This window comes from Cetorhinus maximus, chromosome 20, assembly GCF_964194155.1.
Source record: "Cetorhinus maximus chromosome 20, sCetMax3.hap1.1, whole genome shotgun sequence".
NCBI lineage: Eukaryota > Metazoa > Chordata > Chondrichthyes > Lamniformes > Cetorhinidae > Cetorhinus > Cetorhinus maximus.
The window spans coordinates 86,484,217-86,510,570 of NC_135898.1; the positions used below are offsets into that span (position 1 = coordinate 86,484,217).

Sequence of the window (26,354 nt, forward strand, 5' to 3'; positions counted from 1 at the left end):
ACACTGGTGTTGCCTGCAATAGGCCCACATCCTTTGAAAAATGAATGCAAATTGTTGCCACTGAGTGTCTTCCCCCATGATACCATCCAACGCAATCCCTTGTGAATTAAAGGCTGCCTCTCCCGCACAAACGCAACAATGTGGCTTAAATTTCCACAATCTCCTACACGAACATTGCTCTCTTTAAAAACAATTATTATCACTTCTGAAAAGGGTGAATCGGCCAGCTCTGTTCAGGCCGATGGTCCTTTGTGACCCTCTACATAAGGATTACAGCTGCTCATTCACTACTCAAAGCCTCGCTAATCAAAGCACTTTGGAGTCACAGAACAAGAAGCTGGCATTGAGCTCCAATGGTTACGAGATTTCAAGTATTTTTTTTTTTACACACACTGTAGACCTTGAGCTGATAAATCAGCTCCTTCTGCTGCACTTAGTCGGCTGATTTTTCACTTGACGTTTTATACTGGAACGCTAACTCAATCAAAGCAATCTGGGCTTTTTCTCCCCTCCCTCCTTTGCCCTTGCCTTAGCCTTCGCTCAGTGGTAGCACTCCTGCCTGCGTCGGAAGGCTGTGGGTTGGAATGCTGCTCCAGAGACCTGGGGGAGTGCTGCACCGCCAGAGGTGTCGCCTTTTAACAAAAACCCTGTCAGGTGGATATAAAAGATCCCGTTGCACTATTTTGGCCAAGAGCAGCAGGGTTCAGCCCTACGGTCTGCGGAATATTTGTCCCTCAATCAGCATTACTAAAAAGAGAGACTCTCTGACCAATATCGCACTGCTGCTTTTGGCAGCTGGCCGTGTGGGACTGGCCTGCTGCATTTCCTACACTGCAACACTTCAAAACATAATGAATTCGCTGCAAATCGCTTTGAGATGCCCACAGATCGCGAAAGGCGCTACAGAAATGCAAGCTCTTTCGCTTCTGTTCTGTAAACATCCTTGTTGTGACATCCTGCTTCATCACCTCAGTCAGGTGCCCTGAAGCGGTACAATTCCCAGAAAAGCTACCTGCTCAAGTTCCACAGCCACCACCAAGAAACAAAGCCCCCGCCCCCGACAGCCACTCCCCACCACCCTCCCCGCGTCGTCTGACACCCACCAATTCCTCCATTTTGTGTTACAGTGCTGCTCCCCCACCACCCCCGACCCAGCCTCCGCTCCCCAACCCCTCCCCCACCTCCTCTACCTGTCGCCACGTCCCACACAGACATGGCTTCAGTTCCAGCAGCAAAGCGCGGACAAAGCAAAGGTTGACCCAGGCCACCACCTCCAGACACACGAATAAACCAGGAGCGAGACTGAAACCTGTGGCGGGGGAGGGGGGGTCAGCTTCACGCTATCCGACGCCCCCTCCCTCTTCGCCACCGCCCCACTCCTCCCACCACCACTTAGCTTCAGCCAGTTCTCTCCGGGGTTCGTACGAAAGCCCGTTGCCCGGCACTTCACGCCGCGTACCAAATGGTCACATGTTTGGCAAATCACTGAAACCTTTGGCAAACGTGGGCCAGAACTTTACACTCCCACACCGGCGGGTTTTTAGACGGCGGGGGGGGGATTCCGCACCCCCCTCCGGGTTCCCGCCCACCCCAATCGTGCTGTAATTTTACGCTGGGTCGGACAAGGCCTCAGATGCGAAGCCCATCCTTGCCCCAGTTGAGGCCCTTAAGAGGCCAATAATTGGTCACTTAAGGGCCGTTCCCGCCCAGCCTCAATTTTTAGGCTGGTGGAAGATTTGAAGTTGGGTAGGGGAAGCCCGAAAATCAGCGGAGTTAGTTCCTGGGCGGGGGAAGGGCAGAAACACACTTCTGAATTCAGGTGTCCCCCACTGCCCACCCCACTCTGCACATTAAGGTCCAGTGGCCTTCAGGCACCGCCCCTCCCCCACACCTTCTCCCCACCCCACCCCCAAGACCCCAATCACCCCCTCCACAGCCTCCTTGGGCTTTCCCCAGGCCTTCCCTACCCTCCCCGCCCTGGGGTCCTTTAAACTTACCTGGGCCCGGACTTAGCCTCAGGCGTCCTCCTGCATTTCCTCACTATTCCACTGCAGCTCCCGTCGCTGCAGGGACTGGAGAGCTTGATTTGATTGGCCGGCAGCTCTCTAAGGCTGGGCTTCCTCCCGAGTGAGGGGCAGAAGTCCTGCCCCCAGCCATTCAACGCTCATTCGAGCCTGAAATGGCTGCGAGGCACTTGGAGTCAGTGGGGAACTCTTTGGATGGTGGGAAACAAGTCCCTGCCATCAGAAAAATTCTATAAATCCAATTCTTTTTCAGAAATGCAGATCCCCAATTCAGAGACTAGACAAGGTGCGACACAGGATTATAAAATATTTACAGCTCAAGAAACGGGTCATTCAACCCACCAAGTCCATGCTGACCATCATGCTCCACATGAACCTCCTCCAACCCTTCTTCATCTCACCCTATCACCATACCCTTCTATTCTGTTCTTCCCAACGCGTTTATCCAGCTTCTCCTCAAGCCATTCACCTCAAATACTCCCTGTGGGAGCAATTAGGGATGGGCAATAAATGCTGGCCTAGCCAACGACGCCCACATCCCATGAACAAATGAAAAAAGAGGTTCCATGTTCTTACCACTCTCTGGGTTAAATAAGTTTCTCCTGAATTCCCTTTTGGATTTATCAGTGACCACCTCATATTCACGGTAGTTGCTGTCTGACCTGCTGAGCGTTCCCTACATTTTTTATTTCACATTTGTTATTTTGATTTTTGTTATATTGACAACCCCTATTTTTGGTTCCCCCTCAGTGGGAACATCTTCTCTCTGTCTAACCTACTAAACCCTTTCATTACATCAAAGACCTCTCTGAGGTCACCTCTCAATCTTCTGCTTTCTAGAGCAAATAGTTTTAATCGCCTTTACCTGTCTTTTCCACTCCACTCCACTCCCATTTTCTGATCTTGAACGTTGATATACTTTCAGACGCTCGCCCTGAAATGGAACTCCACAGCCTCAAAGCTCACCCTAATACCCCACGGTGGTCAAATTTCTTGGTTCCACTCCGCCTCCAGTGTGACCTGACATTGACCCCACTGAGAACCCCAGGAGAGAGGATGACTCGCAATAGAAAAACAAGGAGCCATTTTTTTTATTCACGCACTAGGCCAGCATTTATTGCCCATCCTTGTTCAGAAAGCATTTAAGAGTCACTGTGGGTCTGGAGTCACATGTAGGCCAGACTGGGTAAGGATGGCAGAATCCCTTCCTTAGAGGACATTAGTGAACCAGATGCGTTTTTACAACAATTGGCAATGGTTTCATAGTCAACATCAGACTTTTAATTCCAGATTTTTATTGAATTCAAATTTCACCATCTGCCTTGGCAGGATTCAAACCCAGGTCCCCCAGAGCATTAGCCTGGATCTCTAGATTACTAGTCCAGTGACAATACCATTACACCAGCACCTCCCCTGGTACCTTACAAGCACCTGCTGTGCAGGCAGAGGGCAGAGATGTCCTTACTATCCAATCTCAGATACTGGATTGTGACCAAAGACCCTTTTTTTTTTAAACACAAACTCTCTTTGACATGCTTTCCTGTTGCTTTTCTCCGAAGAAACCAATCGTTGCGTTGCCATTGGTAACCCGACATTAGGCCCGCAGTGCTGAATTGGTGCAGTAGTATTGATGTGTCTTTGAATGCCACAGTGAAAGAGGAACCGCAGGGCTGAGGGTCCTAGCTGCAAGTAGTAACACTTCCACAATGTTACCAGGACACAACTCGAATTCCTTCCCCCACCTCCCCTATTCTCCCAGACCCAGAAATATTACGTCCAAGTGTCTCAAGTACTCTCCATCAAATTACCACCTTCCTATAGGTCCCAACATTGCCACGTTTCATACACACAGAGGAGGTGGTAGCAGTGGTACAGTGGTATTCTCACTGGGCTAGCATTGCCCTGGGGACCCAGGTTTGCACCCTACCAGGGCTCAGAATTAAAATTCTGATGATGGCCAAGGAAGAATTGTATTAAAACCCAACTGGTTCACTCATGACCCTTTAGGGGAAAGAAACCTGCCATCTTACCTGGTCTGGTCTACATGTGACCCACAGCAATGTGGTTGGCTCTGAAATGGCAGTTAGTTCAAGGGCAATTAGGGGTGGGTAATAAATGTTGGCCTAGCCAGCAATACCCCCATCCTCTGAATGATAAAAAAAAGAGTTTGACCAGGGTTGATCTGTACCTCAACTACAACTTGCTGCCTTTGTTCAATATTCCATTTGTCAAACAAAACTCTTGAAGGCTCCACAACTGTCTAGCGCACCAAGTTCCAGATTTCCAATACCCTCTGTGTGAATGAAATGCTTCCTGGTTTTCTTTAAAAATTGACTGGCTCGAATTTTACTGTTGTGCTTATCTGTGATCTCCCCACTAGGGGAACCAATTTTTCTTTATCTGCCCCATCAAATATTTTTAACATTTTAAACACCTCAATTACCCCTCAATCTTCTATACTCAGGGGAATACAAGCCAACCTTATGGAACTTGTCCTCATAATTTAATCCTCTAAGCCCAGTATAATGCTGGTGAATCTCCACTGCACCTTCTCCAAGGCCAATGTCACCTTCTTGAGGTGTGATGCCTGAATCTGAACTCAGGTACCTTCAAATGGGGCCTGGCCAACACTCCAAACCACTGAACATAAGAACATGAGAATTAGGAGCTGAAGTAGGCCATACACACCTCAGTCCATGTCCAAATGCAGCAAGACCTGGACAATATCCAGGCTTGGGTTGACAAGTGGCAAGTAACATTTGCGCCACACAAGTGCCAGGCAATGACCATCTCCAACAAGAGAGAATCTAGCCATCTCCCTTTGACATTCAATGGCATTACCATTGCTGAATCCCCCACTATCAACATCCTAGGGATTACCATTGACCAGAAAAGGAACTGGACTAACCATCTAAATATTGTGGCTACAAGAGCAGGTCAGAGGCTAGGAATCTTGCAGTAAGTAACTCACCTCCTGACTCCCCAAAGCCTGTGCACCATCTACAAGGCACAAGTCAACTGTTTACTTGCCTGGACAAATGAAACTCCAACAACACTCATGGCACCATCCAGGACAAAGCAGCCAACTGTATTGGCACCCCATCCACACACAGTTACTCCCTCCACCACTGACGCACAGTGGCAGCAGTGTGTACCATCTACAAATGCACTGGAGGAACTCACCAAGTCTCTTTAGACAGTACCTTCCAAACACACAACCACTACCATCTTGAAGGACAAGGGCAGCAGATAGATGGAAACACCACCACCTGGAAGATCCCCCCCCACAAGTCACTCGCCATCCTGACTTGGAAATATATCACCGTTCCTTCACTGTCGCTGTGTCAAAATCCTGGAACTCCTTCCCTAACAGCACTGTGGGTGTACCATGGACTGCAGCAGTTCAAGAAGGCAGCTCACCATCATCTTGTCAAGCACAATTAGGGATGGGCAGTAAATGCTGGCCTAGCCAGCGACATCCACATCCCATGAACGATTATGGCTGATCTTCTCAGTTCCTTTGTTCTGTCTCTCACCATATCCCTCAATTTCCATATTATCCAAAAATCATTTGATCTTATTCATGAATATATTCAACAACTGAGTATCCACAGCTCTCTGAGGTAGAGAATTCCTAAGATTCACGACCCTCTGAGTGAAGAAATTTCTTCTGATCTCAGTCTGAAACGGCTGACCCTTTACCCTGAGACTGTGCTCCCTAGATCTGGACTCTCCAGCCAGGGGAAACAACCTCTCAGCGTCCACCCTGTCAATCCCTCTAAGAATGTCATATGTTTCAATGAAATCATCTCTCATCCTTCTAAACCCCAGAACATGTAGGTCCAACTATTCAATATCTCCTCACAGGACAACCCCACCATCCCAGGTATCAATCTAATGACCAGAATCGCAATGTCTCCTCACCCACAGGCCACACAAACCCACTTTCCTGCAGGCAATGGACACAGGAACGTGGACTGACTGCATCCCTTAGTCAAAAAGAATCACAGTATCTCTCCTGTCCGGAATTGTATATATTTTTAATAGGAAACATTTTAAGAATCAACGTAAGGATTCTTTCTGAGGTTGCAAAAACATGAGCAACTCCAGCCCCTTCACAAGACAACAAATATGATTTTGAAATAAACACACTGTCATTTGACATACTTTGATAATGAAAAGGGCATGTTTCAGATTAACTACTGCGACATATGAACATACGAATTAGGAGCAGGAGTAGGCCACTCGGCCCCTCGAGCCTGCTCCGCCATTCAATAAGATCGTGGCTGATCTGAATGTAACCTCGACCCCACATTCCTGCCTACCCCCAATAACCTTTCACCCCCTTGTTAATCAAGAATCTATCTCGCTCTGCCTTAAAAATATTCAAAGACTCTGCTTCCACCGCCTTTTGAGGAAGAGAGTTCCAAAGGCTCACGACCCCCTGAGAGGAAAAATTTCTCCTCATCTCTGTCTTAAACAAGCAACCTCTTATTTTTAAACAGTGACTCCTAGTTCTAGATTCTCCCACAAGAGGAAACATCCTCTCCACATCCACCCTGTCCAGAACGCTCAGGATCTTAAAGGTTTCGATCAAGTCGCCTCTTACTCTGCTAGAGGGGGTACAACGTCAAACTGGCCTGACTGGATGGACAGGCCAGTAGATGAGCAAAATGCACACAAACTGAATCAAACCCTTTCAAATTTCTCAGGCGCCAGTGGGATTCCCAGGACTTGGACAAGAAATAAGTGAAGCATCTTAGTGTCCCAGGGAAGTCAGCAGAAAAAGGAGCTGAGTTAATCCCGCCCTCTCTCTCACCCACACACAGAAATAAAATCTACCTGAACATCTTCATAAAATGTCTGCATTTCTGAGTTATGAAACACACAAGAGGATGAACCATGATTTTACACTAAAACAAAGCATTTTCGAAAGTGGACACTGAGCCTTATCTTAATAGGATTACAGGGCGACCCCAGAGGGGTGCTGGGGCAAATAGACAGATTTTAAGACAGAAAGAAGCATTAGGGGTGAATTTTCCGAAACCGGAAATTCCAGTGTCTCTGCCAACTCACTGACGTTCTGGCAAATCCCACTGCTCGGTCGCTGGGTTCAGTTCCGACAGGTTTGAAAAGCAATGTAACAAAATTCAGCAATGTCGCTCTGAACATTATCCAGCGGTCTGGGGGAAACACGAAATTTAGATTTCTGTTTATTGGGTAGCGAGTTCAAGGGCTAGGTTGTCCATTTGGAGTCAGTTTTCTCACCAAAATGGGTTTTCCGGAGACTAATTGTCACTCGGTAATCTGGGCAGCTGAGAAACATGGAGTGTCAGAGGAAACGGATGGAGTGAGGGATGGAAAGTGATAGAGAGAGATGGTGATGGTGCTGCAGAGTCAAAAATAATGAGAAAATGACAGGCCTCATCTAGACAGGTGGATAGAGGGGATACAGAGCCACAAGAGGTGCTGCAGGGAGAGTTAACACAAGGGACTGGTCACTGGTCTGCAGGCAAAAAGTCTAGGAAAGGGACACAATTTTAAGTCAATGCAGCAACATCACATAATGTCAAAAAGGAAAAGGGATTCTTAAATACTTTACAAAGCCAAAAATGACCTTTTGAAAAGGGAACTGGGCACACATTCACATATATAAAATGCATATATGTGGTCATATACAATGTGATGTTGCTGCATTGACTGCCTCATTTTTAAAACTATGTACCTTTCCTGGATTTTTTTTTTTGCCTGCAGATCAGTGATCAGGTCCCTTGTGTAACTCTCCCTACTGCACTCATATATTCATATATAGCCACACATCACTTACATACATAGAGACATATATACACATACACACACACACACATTGCATACATATATATGGGCATATATATATATCACGTAGAGATGCATAGTTTGTCTGTATATATCTCAAATGCTTCATACATACACAGGGACACATTATATATATCATGTAGAGACAGTTCATACATCACATACATGCACTCATACTTTCTTACATAGATGTATGTTAAGGTATAGATATCCTACATGTACACCCACTTTTTCTATGTATTGTATCTATACATGGACATAGATTTCTATCTAATCTCTCACACACACATACAAACAGAGACTCCCGGTGCTGAGTTTATCAGCTATTGTGCGGGACACACCTACCCTGCCACCACTATCTCCAGCTCCCCGTCGTTATCCACATCGGTGACTGCTACTCCATAATTGAGTTGAGTCGGATTATTGTCGTAGTCAGGAGGAAGGAGTGTGTCGGTCACGGCTGCAAAGATAGGCTCGGATCTCTGCGGGTACACCACACGTACAAGGGCGAGAAACGGCAGGATGGAGACCAGCATCTCGACTGGGATGAAGCTGACTGAAGGGGTAAGGGTAGGGGTGGGAGTAGGAAGGGGATCAACAGCAGCTGCAAGAGAGGGAGGGAGAGGGAGAGAGGGAGGGAGGAAAAGAACTTGTTAAGATTTACAGGACAGACACTGAAGACAGAACTCCAGAGCCAGCAGCACTTGGCACCGTTTACAGGAAGCCCAGGGAAGGAGAGCTGCCCTCTCTTATTCTGCAGTGATATCCGTTTGCAAAGCTGGATGACGGTCCCTGCATTTACATTCAGACAAAGTTCACTGCAAATCCCTGCGTCCTGCACAAAACTTCCAGGTAACAAACTCCTCACCCGCTGGAGGGGGGTGGGAGGCGACATCAGAGCCAAACCTGAGCCAGACTGAAGATCTCAACTGTGCAAGAATCAAGCATCAGTCCCTGTTAACAACAGGACTTCAGCCCCACAGTCAGAAACTAGCCCAGTACTCAGACATACCTCACCGCAATAACTGAGACATTGTCTCCGGCTTTTTTAAATCACTGTCCAATCATTAAGTTAGAATTTAATTAAATGTTAACTGGGTGAAATTGTCCTATGCATTGGTACTTGGCATCCAATTTAACCTGCGTCTAGAAATTGATATAGTTAAAATTGATATTAAAAAATAATTATTCAAAGACACACAGACCTTTGGCATTGAAGTGAAGTTTATAATGTCAAAAATCTATCTTTACAGTTGTTTAAAAGCTGTAATGTTGTTGAATTCGAAAGCAGAGACTGAAATACTCACATTAAAACAGCTTTTGAGCCCAGGTTTACAGTTTTGAGTCGTTGCCCTGGACTGTGAAAAGCTCCCTCTCCCCCTCTCCCTCTATCTCTCTCACTCCCTCTCTCCCTCTATCTCTCTCTCCCTCTCCCTCTCCCTCTCCCTCTCCCTCTATCTCTATCTCTCTCTCCCTCTCCCTCTATCTCTCTCACTCCCTCTCTCCCTCTATCTATCTCTCCCTCTCTCTCCCTCTCCCTCTATCTCTCTCACTCCCTCTCTCTCTCCCTCTAACTCCCTCTCCCTTTCTCTCTCTCTATCTCTCTCTCTATCTCTCTCTCTCTTTCTTTATCTATATCTCTCTCTCCCTCTCTATCTCTCTCTCTTCCTCTCTCTATCTCTGTATCTGTATCTTCCTCTCCCTCTCTCTATCTCTCTCTCTCTCCCTCTATCTCTGTCTCTATCTCTGTCTCTATCTCTGTATCTTTCTCTCCCTCTCCCTATCTATCTATCTATCTATCTATCTATCTATCTATCTCCCTCTCTCTCTCTCTCTCTCACTCTCCCAATTTGGAGCCCGGAACGGTAAAGCTGCTTCTCCCGTTTTAAGGGCTTGTTTTTCCTTTATGCAAAAACATTACATAACCCGCCCTCCAATCGCAGTGCAGCTGCCAACGCCACCGCCCTCCCCCCCAAAAAAAGTGCCTCGGGTCCAATGAGGTGAGGGACGGTGGGGCGGGGGCCGCCTTGATGGAGGCGGTTCCATGGCGTGTCCCAGGATGGGCACAGTCAGATCCCAGAGAGGCACTCAGCCGGGTCTGTGATTGGCTGTCGCACCGGGGGGGAGGGTGAATGATTGTGTTGTGGGTGCTGCCTCTTTAACTCTGCAATGGGATTTATTTATCTTGAAGGGAGGGGGGCACTGGACATTTTGCCATTTTCACCCCAACTTCTGTTGTGTGTGGGGGGGTTGGCATCACAGCTGGGGAACCAATATTCCAGTTTATTCATTTAACCACAAAGTGCCTGGCAAACTGTTTACTTGCGGACAAGGAGCTTGGCATCCATGCGCTTTTATTGCCACTGCTATGTGGTCTTGGCAGGAGCCTGGCTGAGGGATGGTGACACCTTCGCCCTACATGAGCCCCTCCCCTGCCGGCTATACCTTCAACCCCACGGCGGTGGTGATTGTGGCGCTGGTGCCAAATCACTCCCGGTCCGGCCATTTCTGTCCGTCCCTCATTTCTCGGGCGCTTTCCCCTCCTCTGAGCATCTCATATCGTTCCGCCCCTCTCACCCCTCGTTTAAAATCTCCGCTCTCTACCATCCGCCCAAGCACCATTAAAATGTCCTCACTGCGATAGCTCCATTGTTTTAACTCCCTCAGCCTCAGGACTGAGCAACTTCCCAACCTTCCTGGTTTTAACCTCCATCTCAACTCATCAAGTTCCCTCTCCTCTGAGTTTACAGCCCTCTTACCCTCCCTTAATCTCTCCCTCCATGTAAACTCCCCAGCCCATATTCCCCACCACCCCCTTGACATGGTCTTGCTACTTGATCACAGATAAGGCCATCCCGAATCTCTTCCACGTATCTCTCTCCACCCATATCTCCACCACCCCCAGCCCCTCACATCCCAACCTCCTTCTGCATCTCAACAATGATGCAGAACCCACGACCGCTACCATCTAGAAGGACACGGGCAGCAGATAGTGGGACCACCACTACCTGGAAGTTCCCCTCCAAGCCACTCACCATCCTGGCTTGGAAATATATCGCCGTTCCTTCACTGTCACTGGGTCAAAATCCTGGAACTCCCTCCCTAACAGCACTGTGGGTGTACCTACACCACAGGGATTGCAGCAGTTCAAGAAGGCAACTCACCACCACCTTCTCAAAGGGTATTTAGGGATGGGCAATAAATGCTGGCCCAGCCAGCGAAGCCCACATCCCGTGAATGAATTTAAAAAATCTGCCCCTGGAACAAAACTCTTCCCCCAGTTCACTCCCAACTCGGCTTCCAAAATCCCAACACTGGCACTCCATTCACCACAGCGACTCCGCAGCCCCCGATCTGTTCAAGCACAACCTTAGCTTCACCTTAGTTGTCCTAGTCCCCATTAAGACCATTACTCTCTCTCTCTCACCCTGGCTGCTCCCCAATACAGCCCTCATCTCCACTCCCTTAAATCCAAGGAACACAAACTTAAATTCATGTGGCAGATAACCGATTTAACCATTCACAGCCAGACCTGGCTGATCTTCATAAAACACTGTCGGGTCCTGCTCGCTACTCCAGAATCATCCTGGAATGCAAAGACCACCCGTGACTTCTTAAACCATCTCCTTAAACCCCTCTCCCCTGTCTCCTCTACCCTAACCTCCAACAATAAGTGCAGGGAGTTTATGGATTTCTTGTCACTAAGATCAAGAACACCCGATCAACAACATCTTCCACTTTCCTCTCTCCCCGTAGCCCACCAACCAGACCAAACATCCTCGAAAGCTCCCCTCTGCCTAGCTCTGAACTCACATCTTTCCCTCCCTTCTCCCCTCACTGAGCTCATCTTGTCCATGGGGCCCACCTCCTGTTCCCTCGACCCTATTCCCACTAACCTGTTGACCCCCTCCTGGCCCCCATGCCAGTCCATAGTGTTAACAGCTCTCTCTCTTCAGGTGGTTGTCCCTCTCTCCTTTAAATCTGCCCTCTCCTCAAAAGGCCAATCCTTGACACTGCCACCTTTGCAAAGGGTCCTAACTCCAACCTCCCTTTTCCTCTCCAAAGAGTTTGAGCTCCAAAATGCATGCTCATCTTTCCTGGAACCCCATGTCTGAATCCCTCCAATCAGGTTTCCTTCCCTGCCAAGGTACCAAAAGCGCCTTCAGCAAAGTCAAAACCGACATCCTATGTGACTGCGACGATGGTAAATGATCCCTCCTATCCCTCTTTGACCTGCCTGCCGTCTCCGATAAAGTTAGCCGCACTTTCCTCCTCCAACACCTCTCCGGTGTCGTCCAGCCGGGTGGGGCTCCTCCCACCTGGCTCCATTCTTATTTACCTGAATGAGAAAATCATCCGCAATGGCTCCTCTTCCTGGCTCTGAAGTGCAGTGTAAGGCTAGAGGTGGCTACATGGACAGGGAGGCTAGGATGAGTGAGATTTCAAAATCAAAGGGTGGGAGCCAATTTCGGGAAATAAGCTACCAGAACAGACTGAGGGGACAATAATTTAACACCCGAAAGATAGCACATAGGAAAAACCCACTCTAGATTACTGCATGAGTGGACCTGGTGGAAAAGATGACCCTTTTTCCAGTTCCAAGATCCACGTTTAGGCCCGTACTCAGCGTATACTCAACCACAGCAACAGCCCCACCACCCCACCACCCCCCGCCCGCCCCCCCACAGCAACAGCCCCCCCCACCCCACCACCCCCCGGCCCCCCACAGCAACAGCCCCCCCCACCCCACCACCCCCCGCCCGCCCCCCACCATTTTTCAATGAATAAATTCATGTCTAGGGCTATACTCTCATGAGGAGTAGGCCTCAATTTTTCACCTCATCCAAACACATTTAGGGTTATATTCACTTTTATAGGTTGGCAGCGTGGGATCAAGAAGGCAGTACAGGCCATGTTGCCAAGGAGATGCACTGGAGTTTAAGACACGTCAGCACAGAGCAGACTGTACATGGCGACGGTTGAACAGAATTAGGACTCCTTGCACCAACACTGGCAGTTCACATTTTATACTCAGTGTGTAACTTCACCCCCACCCCTCCCCTCAAACCCAACCCTTTTTGGGAGAATTTTTCAAACCTTCAACGGTCGACTTGCACATTGCAATCTGCTGTATTCGTTCAAACCCAAGATCCGGGGAACCAGGTTGGGTAAAGGGAGCAGATGTCTCTCCGAAATGAGGCGGCGATGGGCGTCGAGACGATTTTGTACAGGGGTGGGGGGAAAGGAAGGGACAAAATAAAATTGAGCTCTATCTTCCTCGTGGCTGCTTCAGTTCAGTCAAAATACATAAAGAGTTAAAAGCCAGCTGAACTCAGCATTTGTTCCACATCCAATGTCAATACAAATGTTGCTGGGATTACTGTTCAATTGCTCCTGGACGGTTAGCTTGAGGGAGGGGACCAATTCGTACAATTCAAACACAGAATACAGCACGATCGCTCGGTCATATGTCTGTGTGGCGCTTCTCCCTTTGAATCTGGCTGACAGTTACTCAAATCCACAAGCCCCAGTAATTATTCTCTGGGGTATTTATTAGCTTAGTCTGCACACAACAGGAAGCCAGTCTGGATTTACCGTAGAGACAAGGTCAGAACAGGTAGATCCTCAATAAGATGATAAGGGATTTTTAAAAAAAGCAATATATATAGAATTTAGCCATAAAATACAGATTATTTCAGAGATTGTGGACAATATTCATTGTTTATCAGCTTCCTTGATGGTAGCACAGTGTAACACCTCTGTTACATATATCAATGCTGTTATTATTACTGTTATTTATTGGCTTGTTTGCCCGTTGTTCAATAAATTGGTTTGGCAGTAAAGGCCTTAGAACAAGGTTTGGTGTTGTGCTGCTGCTCCTCAAGGTTTCAGAAGGGTCCTTTGAAGTCCCAGGGTTGATTCAGGGGCTAAAACAATCTGCGGAAAACGTCTCTGTTCATTCTTCTGGTCGAGCTGGTTATCAGGGCAAGTGAAAATAATCTTACAGCCAAGTAACATGGTTCTGAGAGGCTCGAGCGTAAATGGCTACAAGAGCAGGTCAGAGTCTGAGAATTCCGCGGTGGGTAACTCACCTCCTGACTGCCCAAAGCCCGTCCACCATCGGCAAGGCACGAGTCAGGAGTGTGATGGAATACTCCCCACTTGCCTGGATGAGTGCAGCTCCCACAACACTTGAGAAGCTCGACACCATCTGGGACATAGCAGCCCCGCTTGATTGGCACCCCATCCACCAACATTCACTCCCTCCCCACCACCGACGCACAGTAGCAGCAGTAAGTTTTTAATTCGTGCATGGAATTTTTTTTTTTTTTGCAAAAATATACTTTATTCATAAAATATCTTCAATCACATTCCAAACCATTTCAAAAACACCATTACAAGGGTACAATCCAGGTTAAACTTTTACAAAATGTATCCCCAGGTGCATCAGTACAAACAATATTACAATCATTTACAGCCTTTCATTTTGAGCTGTACAGCCCGAGGGGCTCTAAACAGTTCCCAGTCTCTCGGTGCGCTGTGGCAGAAAGGTCTTAGACAGCGACCCTTCCCCATTGCGCCTTTGCGGCAGCTGCCCCAAGCTTTAGTGCGTCCCTCAGCACGTAGTCCTGGACTTTGGATTGTGCCAGTCCGCAACAATCGGTCGGGGACAACTCTTTGTGCTGGAAGACCAACAAGTTTCGGGCAGACCAAAGCGCGTCTTTCACCGAGTTGATGATCCTCCAGCTGCAGTTGATTTTTGTCTCGGTGTGTGTCCCTGGGAACAGCCCGTAGAGCACAGAGTCCTGTGTCACAGAACTGCTCGGGATGAACCTCGACAGCAACCACTGCATCTCTCTCCAGACTTTCTTTGCAAAGGCACAATCCACAAGGAGGTGAACAACGGTCTCTTCCCCACCACAGCCACCTCGAGGGCAACGTGCAGAGGGGGTGAGTCTCCTGGCGTGTAGAAAGGATCTGACGGGGAGGGCCTTTCTCACCACCAGCCAAGCTACGTCTTGGTGCTTGTTGGAAAGTTCTGGCGATGAGGCATTCTGCCAAATGACTTTGACAGTCTGCTCGGGGAACCATCCCACAGGGTCCACCCTCTCCTTTTCCCTCAGGGCCTCTAGGACGTTACGTGCTGACCACTGCCTGATGGACTTGCGGTCAAAGTTGTTTTTCTGCATAAATTTTTCCACCAGGGACAGGTGGTATGGCACGGTCCAACTACTTGGAGCGTTCCGCGGCAGCGTGGCCAGACCCATCCTTCGCAGCACCGGGGACAGGTAGAACCTCAGCACGTAGTGACACTTGGTGTTTGCGTACTGAGGGTCTACGCACCGCTTGATGCAGCCACACACAAAGGTGGCCATCAGTATGAGGGCGATGTTGGGCACGTTTTTTCCCCCTTTATCTAGAGGCTTGTACATCGCGTCCCTGCGGACACGATCCATTTTCGACCTCCAGATAAAGCGGAAGATGGCTCGAGTGATCGCCATCGCGCAGGAGTCTGGAATGGGCCAGACCTGCGCCACGTACAGCAACAGCGAGAGTGCCTCACACCTGATGACCAGGTTCTTACCCGCAATGGAGAGGGAGCGTCGCTCCCACATGCCCAGTTTCCTTTTCACCATAGCCACTCGCTCCTTCCAGTTTCTAACGCATGCCCCGGTCCCTCCGAACCATATCCCCAGCACCTTCAGGCCGTCAGCCCTGACAGTGAAGGGGACAAAGGATCGGTCAGCCCAGTTCCCAAAGAACATGGCCTCGCTCTTCCCACGATTTACCTTGGCTCCCGAGGCCAGTTCGAACTGGTCGCAGATGTGCATCAGTCTGCGCACCGACAGCGGATCCGAGCAGAAGACGGCGACGTCGTCCATGTACAGGGAGGCTTTTACCTGAGTGCCTCCACTGCCTGGGATCGTCACTCCTCTTATGCCCGGATCCTTCCTGATGGACTCGGCAAAGGGTTCTATGCAACACACGAAAAGGACAGGCGAGAGAGGACAGCCCTGCCTGACTCCAGATTTAATCGGAAAGCTATCTGTTTCCCACCCATTGATTGAGACTGCGCTACTGATGTTAGTGTAGAGCAGTTGGATCCAATTTCGAATTCCCTCCCCAAACCCCATTTTGGAGAGCACATCCCCCATGTAGGTGTGCGATATTCTGTCAAAGGCCTTCTCCTGATCCAAGCTGATGAGGCAGGTATCCACACCCCTGTCCTGTACATAGGCAATCGTATCCCTGAGCAGCGCCAGGCTGTCAGAGATCTTCCTGCCTGGCACAGAGCAGGTCTGGTCAGGGTGAATCACCAATTCCAGAGCGGATTTGACCCGATTGGCGATGACCTTGGACAGAATCTTATAGTCCACATTCAACAGTGAAATGGGTCGCCAATTTCTAATTTCCTCCCTTTCCCCCTTGTGCTTGTAGATGAGGGTGATGATGCCTTTCCTCATGGATTCTGACATACTACCGGCCAGGAGCATACTCTCGTACACCCCTAGCAGGTCTGGGCCGATCAAGTCCCACAGAGCCGAATACAACTCCGCCGGCAAGCCGTCGCTTCCGGGAGTTTTACTCTTCTCCAAGGACTCAAGGGCCTTAGTCAGTTCATCAGGAGTTAGCGGTTTGTCTAGGCTCTCCCGCGTACTGTCGTCTAAGACCTCCGTGATAGAGGACAGGAAGGACTGGGAGGCCGTGCTGTCCGTGGGCTTCACGTCATACAATCCGGCATAAAAGGATTTGCTGATCCTCAGAATGTCGGACCGTGATGACTTTACTGAGCCGTCTTCTTCCTTCAGGCTGCTGATCACAGAGCTCTCTCTGTGTACCTTTTGGAAGAAGAAACGTGAGCACGTCTCATCCTGCTCCACGGAGCGGACTCTGGAACGGAAGATGATCTTGGAGGCCTCCGAGGCAAAGTGCGAGGCTTGCTGGCCCTTCACCTCTTGGAGCTCCTCCTTGACATCGACCCCCATCGACTGCAGCCGGAGCAGATTCTGCATCTTTTTCTGGAGTCGGGACGTTTCCCTCTGTTCCTTTCTAGCTTTCTGGGTGCCTTTGAGGATGAAAAACCTCTTGATGCTTCCCTTGATCGCTTCCCACCAGTGTGTCAGGGACTCAAAGAGGGGTTTCACGGTTCTCCAACCTTTGTAATCCCTCTTGAGCTCCTCAATGTTCTCTGGGGTCAGCAGTTGCACATTTAGCTTCCATGCCCCCCTGCCCACCCTCAGGTCCTTCTCCAAGTGGCAGTCCGCCAGTAGGAGGCAGTGGTCAGAGAAGAACACCGGCTTGACGTCGGTGGATCTGACTGTGAATGCACGGGACACAAACAGGAAGTCTATCCTGGAACGAATGGACCCGTCTGGCCGCGACCAGGTGTATCTACGCTGCGCTCCGTCTGCAGGGTTGCTGAAGACGTCGTGCAGCTTCGCATCCTTAACTGTTTCCATCAGGGATCTGGACGTAGCGTCCAATCTGCTGCCGGCCCTGCCGGATCGTCCAGCCGCATCGATGATGCAGTTGAAGTCACCGCCCAGAATGACCGGCCTGGAGGTCGCCAGCAGCAGTGGGAGCTGCTGAAAAACCTCCAGCCGCTCAGCCCCTTGTGCCGGGCCATACACGTTAATTAACCGGAGTGGAGCGTTCTTGTACATTACGTCTGCTACGAGGAGTCGCCCGCCCACCACCTCCTTAACCTCGGAGACGGTGAAGTTGCCTCCCCGCAGCAGAATACCCAGGCCGGAGGAACGAGAGTCGTTTCCGCCCGACCAGATCGATGGCCCATGGGACCACCATCGTGACCATTGCCTGTAGGAGCTGAGGTGCGGTATCGCACACTCCTGCAGAAACAACAGGTCAGCTTTGACCTTGGCTAGGTAGTCCAAGGTCGCAACACATCGCGTAGTAGATTTAATGCTATGCACATTTATGGATACAATCTTTAAACCCATTTTAAAGCATTTATTCTCCTACCAAACCCACTGTCTCTGAGAGTCCCAGACCTTTAGTCTGCTCCTTCATACCCGTAGTGAGCTCAAATTCCTTCACTTTGGATGGGCTGAGGTAGATCTCCTTGGCAGTGTTCTGCTCAGGTGGCATCTGGAGGTTCACGTAGAGAGCGGGTTTTGAGATGACCTTTGCTGGAGAAGCTTCTCCAAAACTCACCCCCTCTGGGGTGTTGCTGTTCCCGGCTTCCTGGAGCTGGGGTGCGATGATTGCCTCACTGCTCCCAGATTCCAGGGGCTGTGGTGCACTGGCCTCCTCAGGTTGCAGGCAAAGTTGGGGTGCGCTGGTCTCCTTGTTGTCTCCAATTTTCTGGAGCTCGGGTGTCTCGTCCTCCAACGCCCTGGAGCTTTGCCGCCTCTTCTGTCGGTGCCGCCCTGGCACTTCATCATCCGAAGAGCTGCTGCCCTTGTCATCCATGTCGGATGGGAGACGCCTCTTGCCGCTTCTCTGGGAAATGCCTTTGCTTCTTCTTCGCTCCTTCTTACTTTTGTTGTTCTTCACCGTCCGCCACTCCCCCTGCTGCTTTTCCACTGCTGCCTCCTCCTCCATTGATTCGCTGTCCTGAGGACTGGGAGGTTTAGGGGGTAGTGCTGCTGATTGGCTATCTGTTGCCTCAATCTCTTTCTCCACCTTGTCTCTCTCTGTGTCCTCCTTTGTCCCGTTGAGCTCCCTGGGGGCCTTGGTGGTTGGAGTGACACGAAACATTTCTTCTGCTTCCCCCTGGTCGGCTTTGGCTGCCTGTGCGTAAGTACGGCAGCGTTTGGGGCAGGTCCTGTAGAGGTGACCTGCCTCGCCACACAGGTTGCAGCACTTGGCCTGTTTGCAGTCTTTTGTCTGGTGCCCTTCCTGTTTGCAGATCTTGCAGAGGGAGGCGCTGCAGTTGGCCGCCACATGACCAGCCTTGCCGCATGAGCGACAATGCTTGGGTTGCCCAGCGTAGACCAGGTAGCCACGGTTTCCTCTGATAGCGAAACTGGAAGGAGGGTGGAAAATGGCTCCCTTACCATCGGTCTTTAGCGTGACCTTAAACAGGCGTTTGCCTGTCCAGATCCCCAAGTCGTCTCGAATCTCGGTGCCGCTCCCCACCTTATCGAAGTACCTGGTGAGGAAGGTGACCACGTCGGCGACAGGGACGAAGGGGTTGTACACATGCACCATCACCACACGTTCCCGTTGCAACGGCAGAGAAAAGTGCGGCTCCGCCGTCAGGATCTTCATCTCCGGCAGGTCTCTCTTCTCCTCGAACACCCTCAGGAGCTGGACGCAGTCTGCCACCCGCTTGAACGTCACGTCGAAATAACCACCTTTGCGGGAGTCCTGCAGGGTGAAGATCTCCGGAGCTTCGAAGCCGCACGCCTTCAACAGGATCCTCCTGGCGAAGAAGCCCCGATCCATAGGTGATCCTCCTTCGCTGTCGTTCACCGTGACTCGGACGGTGATAGGTAACCCACGGTATGGATTTCGATTGGTTATAGCCTTTCCATCCCGACCTTGCCTTGGCAGGACCATGGTGTCGCTCCTGCAACACTTGATCTTAGCCAAAAGGCCGAGAAGCGATGGAATGTGGGCGTCGCTGGCTATTCCAGCATTCATTGCCCATCCCTAATTGCCCTTGTTCAGAGGGCATTTAAGAGTCAACCACATTACTGTGGGTCTGGAGTCACATGTAGGCCAGACCAGGTAAGGACGGCAGATTTCCTTCCCTAAAGGACATTAGTGAACCAGATGGGATTTTTACGACAATCGACAATGGTTTCATGGTCATCATCAAATTTTTAATTCCAGATTTTTAACTGTATTCAAATTTCACCATCTGCCGTGGTAGGATTCAAACCCAGATCCCCAGCGCATCAGCCTGGGTCTCTGGAATACTAGTCCAGTGACAATACCACTCCTAACACCGGCTACCCCCAGTACATCTACAAGATGCACCGCTGCAAGTCACATGGCTCCTTCCAAACCCACCACCGCTACCATCTAGAAGGACAAGGGCAGCAGACACACGGGAACACCACCACCTGGAAGTTCCCCTCCAAGTCACTCACCGTCCTGACTTGGAAACATATCACTGTCGCTGGGTCAAAATCCTGGAACTCCCCTTCCTAACAGCACTGTGGGTGTACCTACACCACATGGACTGCAGCGGTTCAAGAAGGCAGCTCACCACCGCCTTCTCAAGGGGCAATTAGGGACAGGCAGTAAATGCTGGCCTAGCTAGCAACATCCAGGTCAGTGAACGGATAAATTAAAAAATCAAAAACGAAATTGTAAAGGAAATAAAGAAGTTACATTTCTGTAGCGCCTTCCATGATCTCTTGATGTCTCAAACCAGGTAATTAAAATGGGAAAGGGCACTAGAACCTGATGGCTGCATCTAAGAATGCTCAGAGTAGTAAAAGAGAGGCTGGAGGAGGTTCTGACCACAATCTTTCAAACACCCTTGGTAGTTGTGCCAGATAACTGAAGGGATTCCCTTTGTTCAGCAAGGGAACAAGCCCCAGGTATCTACAGAACCATGGGTCTAACATTAGTCTCATATGTAACATGTCTCAGGGCCAGTTGTAGCAAATGATTTCAGTGGATTGAGTGTGAATTCTCCTCCAGGTTCTTATCTAAGATCAATTGGGAGTTGAGTCCAGTCATATTTGCCTTGCCAGTGGGGGAAGGACATATCAGCGCGTTACACTGAAGTATTTCTACTACATTCTGTGATGGGAGGTCATGGAGATGGGATGCAGAATGTTGCTTCTCCACAATGCATGGGCAGGGAATGACCAGATGTGCATTTGCAGGTGTGGTTCTCAAATATTGAAATCCCTACATCCTGAAGTTCTTCAGAAGACAGACAGGATTTAGTACAGGAAAAACAGGAATAGCAGGAAGGAAACGTACTCTTTAAAAAATATCCAGTTAAGCATCTATGTTTTTCTCTATATAAAAAAACTCACACACTCACACCCCTCACACATTCACACTCCTCACACTCACACTCCTCACACGCACACCCTCACACATTCACATCCCTCATACACACACACCCCTCACACACTCACACCCCTCACACACTCACACCCCTCACATACTTACACCCCTCACACACACCCCTCACACACGTAACCCTCACACACTCACACCCCTCACACACACCTCACATACACACCCCTCACACACTCACACCTCTCACACACAGACCCCTCACACACTCACACCCCTCACACACACACCCCTGACACACTCACACCTCTCACACACTCACACCCCTCACACACCCCTCACACCCCTCACACACTCACACCCCTCACGCACAGCCCTCACACATTCACACCCCTCACACACTCACACCCCTCACACACACTCCTCACACATGCACCCTTTACACACTCACACCCTTCACACACACACACCCCTCACACACTCGCACCCTTCACACACTCACACCCCTCACACACACACACCCCTCACACACACACACCCCTCACACACACACACCCCTCACACACACCCCTCACACACTCACACCCTCACACACTCACACCCCTCACACACACCCCTCACATACACACTCCTCACACACTCACACCCCTCACACACTCACACCCCTCACACACACACACTCCTCACAAACTCGCACCCCTCACACACACATTCCTCACACACACACTCCTCACATACACCTATATCCCTCCCCTTTAACAGGGAACATGATGACTCTGGCTTTTTGCGATGGCTCCATGGAGTTCCTGAGCAAGACGATGCACTGTCGGAAAGAACAGATGCTGTTTCCATGGCAACTCATAGACCTTGTTGGCTTCCAATTGCCACACTCAAGAAAATTTCTTTAAATCTTCTTCAACATTTTTTTTTTGAAGAAGTGACCTATAGGAATATTATAAGCTTACAACTTCAAGTTGAGAGTAACCTGTTGTTTTTACAAAAGTCAGATAACCCAATGCAGGACTGTGATGTCTTCACCTTTTGCTTTTCTGGTGATTGCAATACTGTAGGAACAGAAGGAAAAGGCCAGGAGGCTGATCCCAAGCATCAGGAGGACTGAGGCAAACTGGAAATCTAGAAAAGAAAACCTGGACTCCCCAGCCTCAAAGGAACTTATCACCAAAAAAAGTCCATTCGGCCTATCACGCCTGTGCAAGCTCCAATTAACCGCACTCCGCCCTCTTTCTCCGGAGCCTTGATTTTTTTCCTTTCCTTTTCAATCATCGATCCAATACTCTTTTGAAATTTACTGTTGAAGCTGCTACCCCTGACCTTCCCTATGATTCTCTCCGAATGGGAGAACCCCTCATATGGCCAATTACCTAAAGTGAAAATATTCACCCTGAGCACAATTTCAAGCTAAATCGTGACTGCAGGACAAGGTGTGGGGGGAGGTGGGGGAAGTGCACAGATTAGGGACAAACTGACATCAGGAAGATAAAAGCAAAAAAACTGCGGATGCTGGAAATCCAAAACAAAAACAGAAACAGAAATACCTGGAAAAACTCAGCAGGTCTGGCAGCATTGGCGGAGAAGAGCACAGTTGACGTTTCGAGTCCTCTTGACTCGAAATGATGAGTTCTGTTGAAGGGTCATGAGGACTCGAAATGTCAACTGTGCTCTTCTCCGCCGATGCTGCCAGACCTGCTGAGTTTTTCCAGGTATTTCTGTTTCTGTTTTTGTTTTGACATCAGGAAGCACTTTTGCAAAGTGAGGAGTGACCGATATCTGATACGATCATCATGCCGGACAGCGGAGGCAAAATAGCCAAGAGACGGTCAAGATGGGCTATCTGCAGGTTGACACAGAATGATGGGCTGAATGGACCCCCCCCACTCCCTTCCTTGCAACTTTTGTTAGTGAGTTTTATTCCACCACACGCTGCCCGTGTAGAGCATTTCCTGAAAACATCTGGCGAGCAGCCATTGACTTCCTCACAGCACAGCTTCATTTACAGGACATTCTGACTTCAGATGGTTAGGCAGCTGGCTGGCTGCTCCAGAGGTGTGAACATCAGCGTCATCACAGGCGCCACACAAATTATCCATGGGCACCATTCAATTTGTGAAGAACAAATTGAATAAAGCAGATTCAAATGCCTCCTGTCAGCTCGGTGAGAGATTGCAGCTAAGAGCCTGGATTTATGCAGCGACTTTCACACCCTCGGTCCCGAAGCACTTTACAGCCAATGAAATACTATTGACGGGCGGTCGCTGGTGAAAATGCAGCAACCAATTTGCAAGCAGCAATGAGACTATTTATTTAGCGACTGCAAATCCCGGAACCACGCGATAGCCTCCCCGTTTACTGAATTTAAGGTGATTAATCCGCCCCTCAGTCTGCAGTCGGTGGGGTACACACCTCAGTAATGGGCAGCATTGCTCGTGCCTCTCCGCAAGTGCACAAGGGTTTTGCACTGTGGCCCCCTCAGCAATGGAGGTTGGCTGTGCAGGGGCCTTGGCCTGTCCTGTAGCTGTTTAGCAATACCCACTGTGTCAACAGTAGCTCAAAACCTGCAGGTGGGGCTTGTCACAAGGAACCAGTTAGTGGCTTCCCAATGTTTCTCACTCCTTGATCCAGAAGGATGTCTGCTGGTAGATCTTGCTCAGGAAAGGCTGCTCCGTACGGGACACCAAGATCGAAGGTAGACAACGAGATGATAACCAGATATTCTGATGTCGGCTGAGGCATAAACATTGGCTGGGACAACGGGGAGAATTCCCCAGCTCCCCTTCAAAAATTTTTCCATGGGATCTTTTCCCGTCCACCAGAGAGGGCGGAGGGTGCCTTAATTCGAAAGATGGGTGATAGTTACAAAACAGGAGCCAGCGCGCTCAATAGTAACTCTGAGATGTGGGCCTCGAAAGAAGATTAACACACCAACGCCCCAAACTCGCACAAACCATGTTCCCAGACATTGAACGGAATCGCCCGTGCCCACTGGCATCGGGCGTGCTCGGTGGCGCCAGAGGACGACGTGGTGAAAATCGGCCTCAAGATGTGTGAAAGCAGCTTGCGATCGTAGGCTCAGCCCGTCAACAGCAGGCCGCGTTTCCCGCCATTGACGTTAGGAACCTCAGTGTAATACATCTGCGTGTCATTATAAGGCCAACCCGCCCGAATCATTCGCCCCCTACACCAGATCGTCCACCCACATCGGCGTGATATCACAACAGCGTATATAAAAGGGCAGACACTCGACAGGCTGCACTTTGAGGGGAACTCGGGTGGGGGGGGTGAGTGCACAGTAACGCTGTGCAGCGCTCACCCGGGTCACCTGTTCTACTTCAAAGTGGAGACGTGTTGGAGGCGGGGGAGGCAAGGGCTGCGGGTGAGGCACATTGGGGGGCATGAGGTACAAGGGATGCCCTGCAGCTGAGAGTAGTGCACAAGCATGTGCTGGGTGGGGGTGGGGGGGAGGGAAGTGGCCACGCATTAGGGAAACCTTGTATAAAGTGACCATCCCTTCACAGCTGAGACAGTTCGGACGCAGCTACATTGACCTGTGTGGAGTTGGGCCTCTAGCTTATCTGCCCACTCAAGCAACGCAGAGGCATGAAAGTGCCACCAAGTGCTCCAGAGCTTTTCACCCCTCGGGCACAGGCTGCAAACTAATGAGAGTTTTAGTGGACTGCAGGTCAGCCGGGTGACTGGGCACATTGTACAATCTCCGTGTTAAAGCTGGACATGGAGCTGTCACTGGTGGAGGTGCTCACAGCCCCTGGCAATGTCAGCATCCCGGTTTGGAACAGTCTCCCCCATGGTTGAAGCTAACAGTGCAGCCTTGCAGTGTGGGTTAGGAGGATGCTTGCGCCTGAGCTGAGAGCACAGCGTGCAGAACAATGGGCAAAGCTGCTGCCAATCGGTCGGGTGGAGTGGGGCGGAGGTGGGTGGGTGGGTGGGGTTTCAGGCAGCCATGCAGCGCACTGAACTCTGCCCATCCCAGTGGTGACCAGCAGCCAATGTGGGCTGCTGAGAGGGTGCGTTAAGGGGCCTTCAGACATAATCAAGAGCGGTTCTTAGTGTACCCAAACTAACCCACGCGTCTCTCTCTTTCATCCTGCAGGAGGAGCACATCAGGAGCATGGAGCCTGGTGAACTAGCCGTATACCTCGTGGTGTCCAGAGAGTGAAGACGACGGGAAAGTGCGTGACAGAGGCGCCTGGCGGTGCAGGGGGAGGAGCAGCACCCTGAGGAAGAAGGGGCAGCTGGGGCTCCCGCACACACCGCTGAAGAGCCACAGCGAGCTGTTGCTGGTCTGATCCTAGCGACGCCCGGGGTCTATAGACACCACCTTTCATTCCTGCAGATGGCCAGAAACCAGTGTCGCCAAAGACTGCCCATGACTAGGGAACTGGCTGGTCACATCTGCCACCTGCTGCAGGATTTGGTGCCACGGGGACAAGGAGGGCATCCACTGCCAGTGGCCGTGAAAGTGACCGTGGTGCTCAATTTCTATGCCAGTGGCTCCTTTCAGAGCTCCACAGGTGACTTCTGTGGGGTATCGCAACCTCCACCCACAAATGCATCCATGAAGTCATGGGTGTCATCTTTGTGAGGGCAGACAGCTTTGTGCATTTCACCCGGGACCAGGAATGCCAGGATGCAGGAGTGCTGGGATTTTCCCAGATTGCGGGTTTCCCACAGGTGCAAGCTGCAATCAACTGCCCTCATGTGGTGCTCAGATCTCGAGCGCAGCAATGGATCAACAATGTCAACCGCAAGGAGTTCCACTCACTGAATGTGCAGCTGGTGTGTGACCACCACACACACATCCTGTAGGTCTGCACACGGTTTCCAGGGAGTGTCCACAACTCCTACATTCACAGTCAGTCACAGATCCCTGACGTCTTCCAGGGTCCACAGAGGCTGCAGGGATGCCTCCTCAGAGACAAGGGCCACCCGCAGAGGGTGTGGCTGATGACACTCGTGTGGTGGCCTCAGACTGCAGTAGAGCGACGCTATAATGAGGCTCATGCTGCAGCTCGCAACTTGGTGGAGCAAACCAACGGGATGCTGAAAATGAGGTTCCAGTGCCTGGACCGGTCTGGTGGAGCCCTGCAATACAGCCCACAGAGGGTGTCACACATCGTCATCGCCTGCTGCGCCCTTTACAACCTGGCGCTGCAACGGGGAGAGGAGCTGGCTGAGGAGGAGAAGGAGGAACTGGAGGTCTCCTCCAATAAGGAGGACGTCGGCGATGATGAGGGTGAGGAGGCCTTCGAAGGCGGCATGGCGATGAGGCCCTCGCACTGGTCAGATGAGGCAGACGCACTTGGGGGGCCCTCATAGCTGCTAGATATGTGGAGGATGATGACAACATGCAGTGAGGAGACTCCATAGATCTTCACATTTCATCTGTGAATGTCTAACTCCTGTCTGGTCGAGGGCAGCTTGCGTGTGCTCTGTGATCAGGGTCATATCATAGAGACACAGCCATGAAACTTTAGATGCATCTGATCCTTTGTCTGCCTTCATTACCTG

The 26,354-nt window shown here is 50.3% G+C and overlaps 1 protein-coding gene across 2 annotated transcripts in view; it reads right to left on the reverse strand.

The window, feature by feature from the left end:
• Positions 1 to 8,434, reverse strand: part of LOC144694544 (cartilage acidic protein 1-like) — a 286,667-nt gene extending 278,233 nt beyond the window's left edge. For both annotated transcript variants that reach the window (XM_078565103.1, XM_078565102.1), the window contains exon 1: positions 8,205 to 8,434. In XM_078565103.1, the coding sequence (XP_078421229.1) occupies positions 8,205 to 8,395 (191 nt within the window). In that variant the 5' untranslated portion in view covers positions 8,396 to 8,434. The remainder of the gene's footprint in view (positions 1 to 8,204) is intronic.
• Positions 8,435 to 26,354: the final 17,920 nt, after the last annotated feature.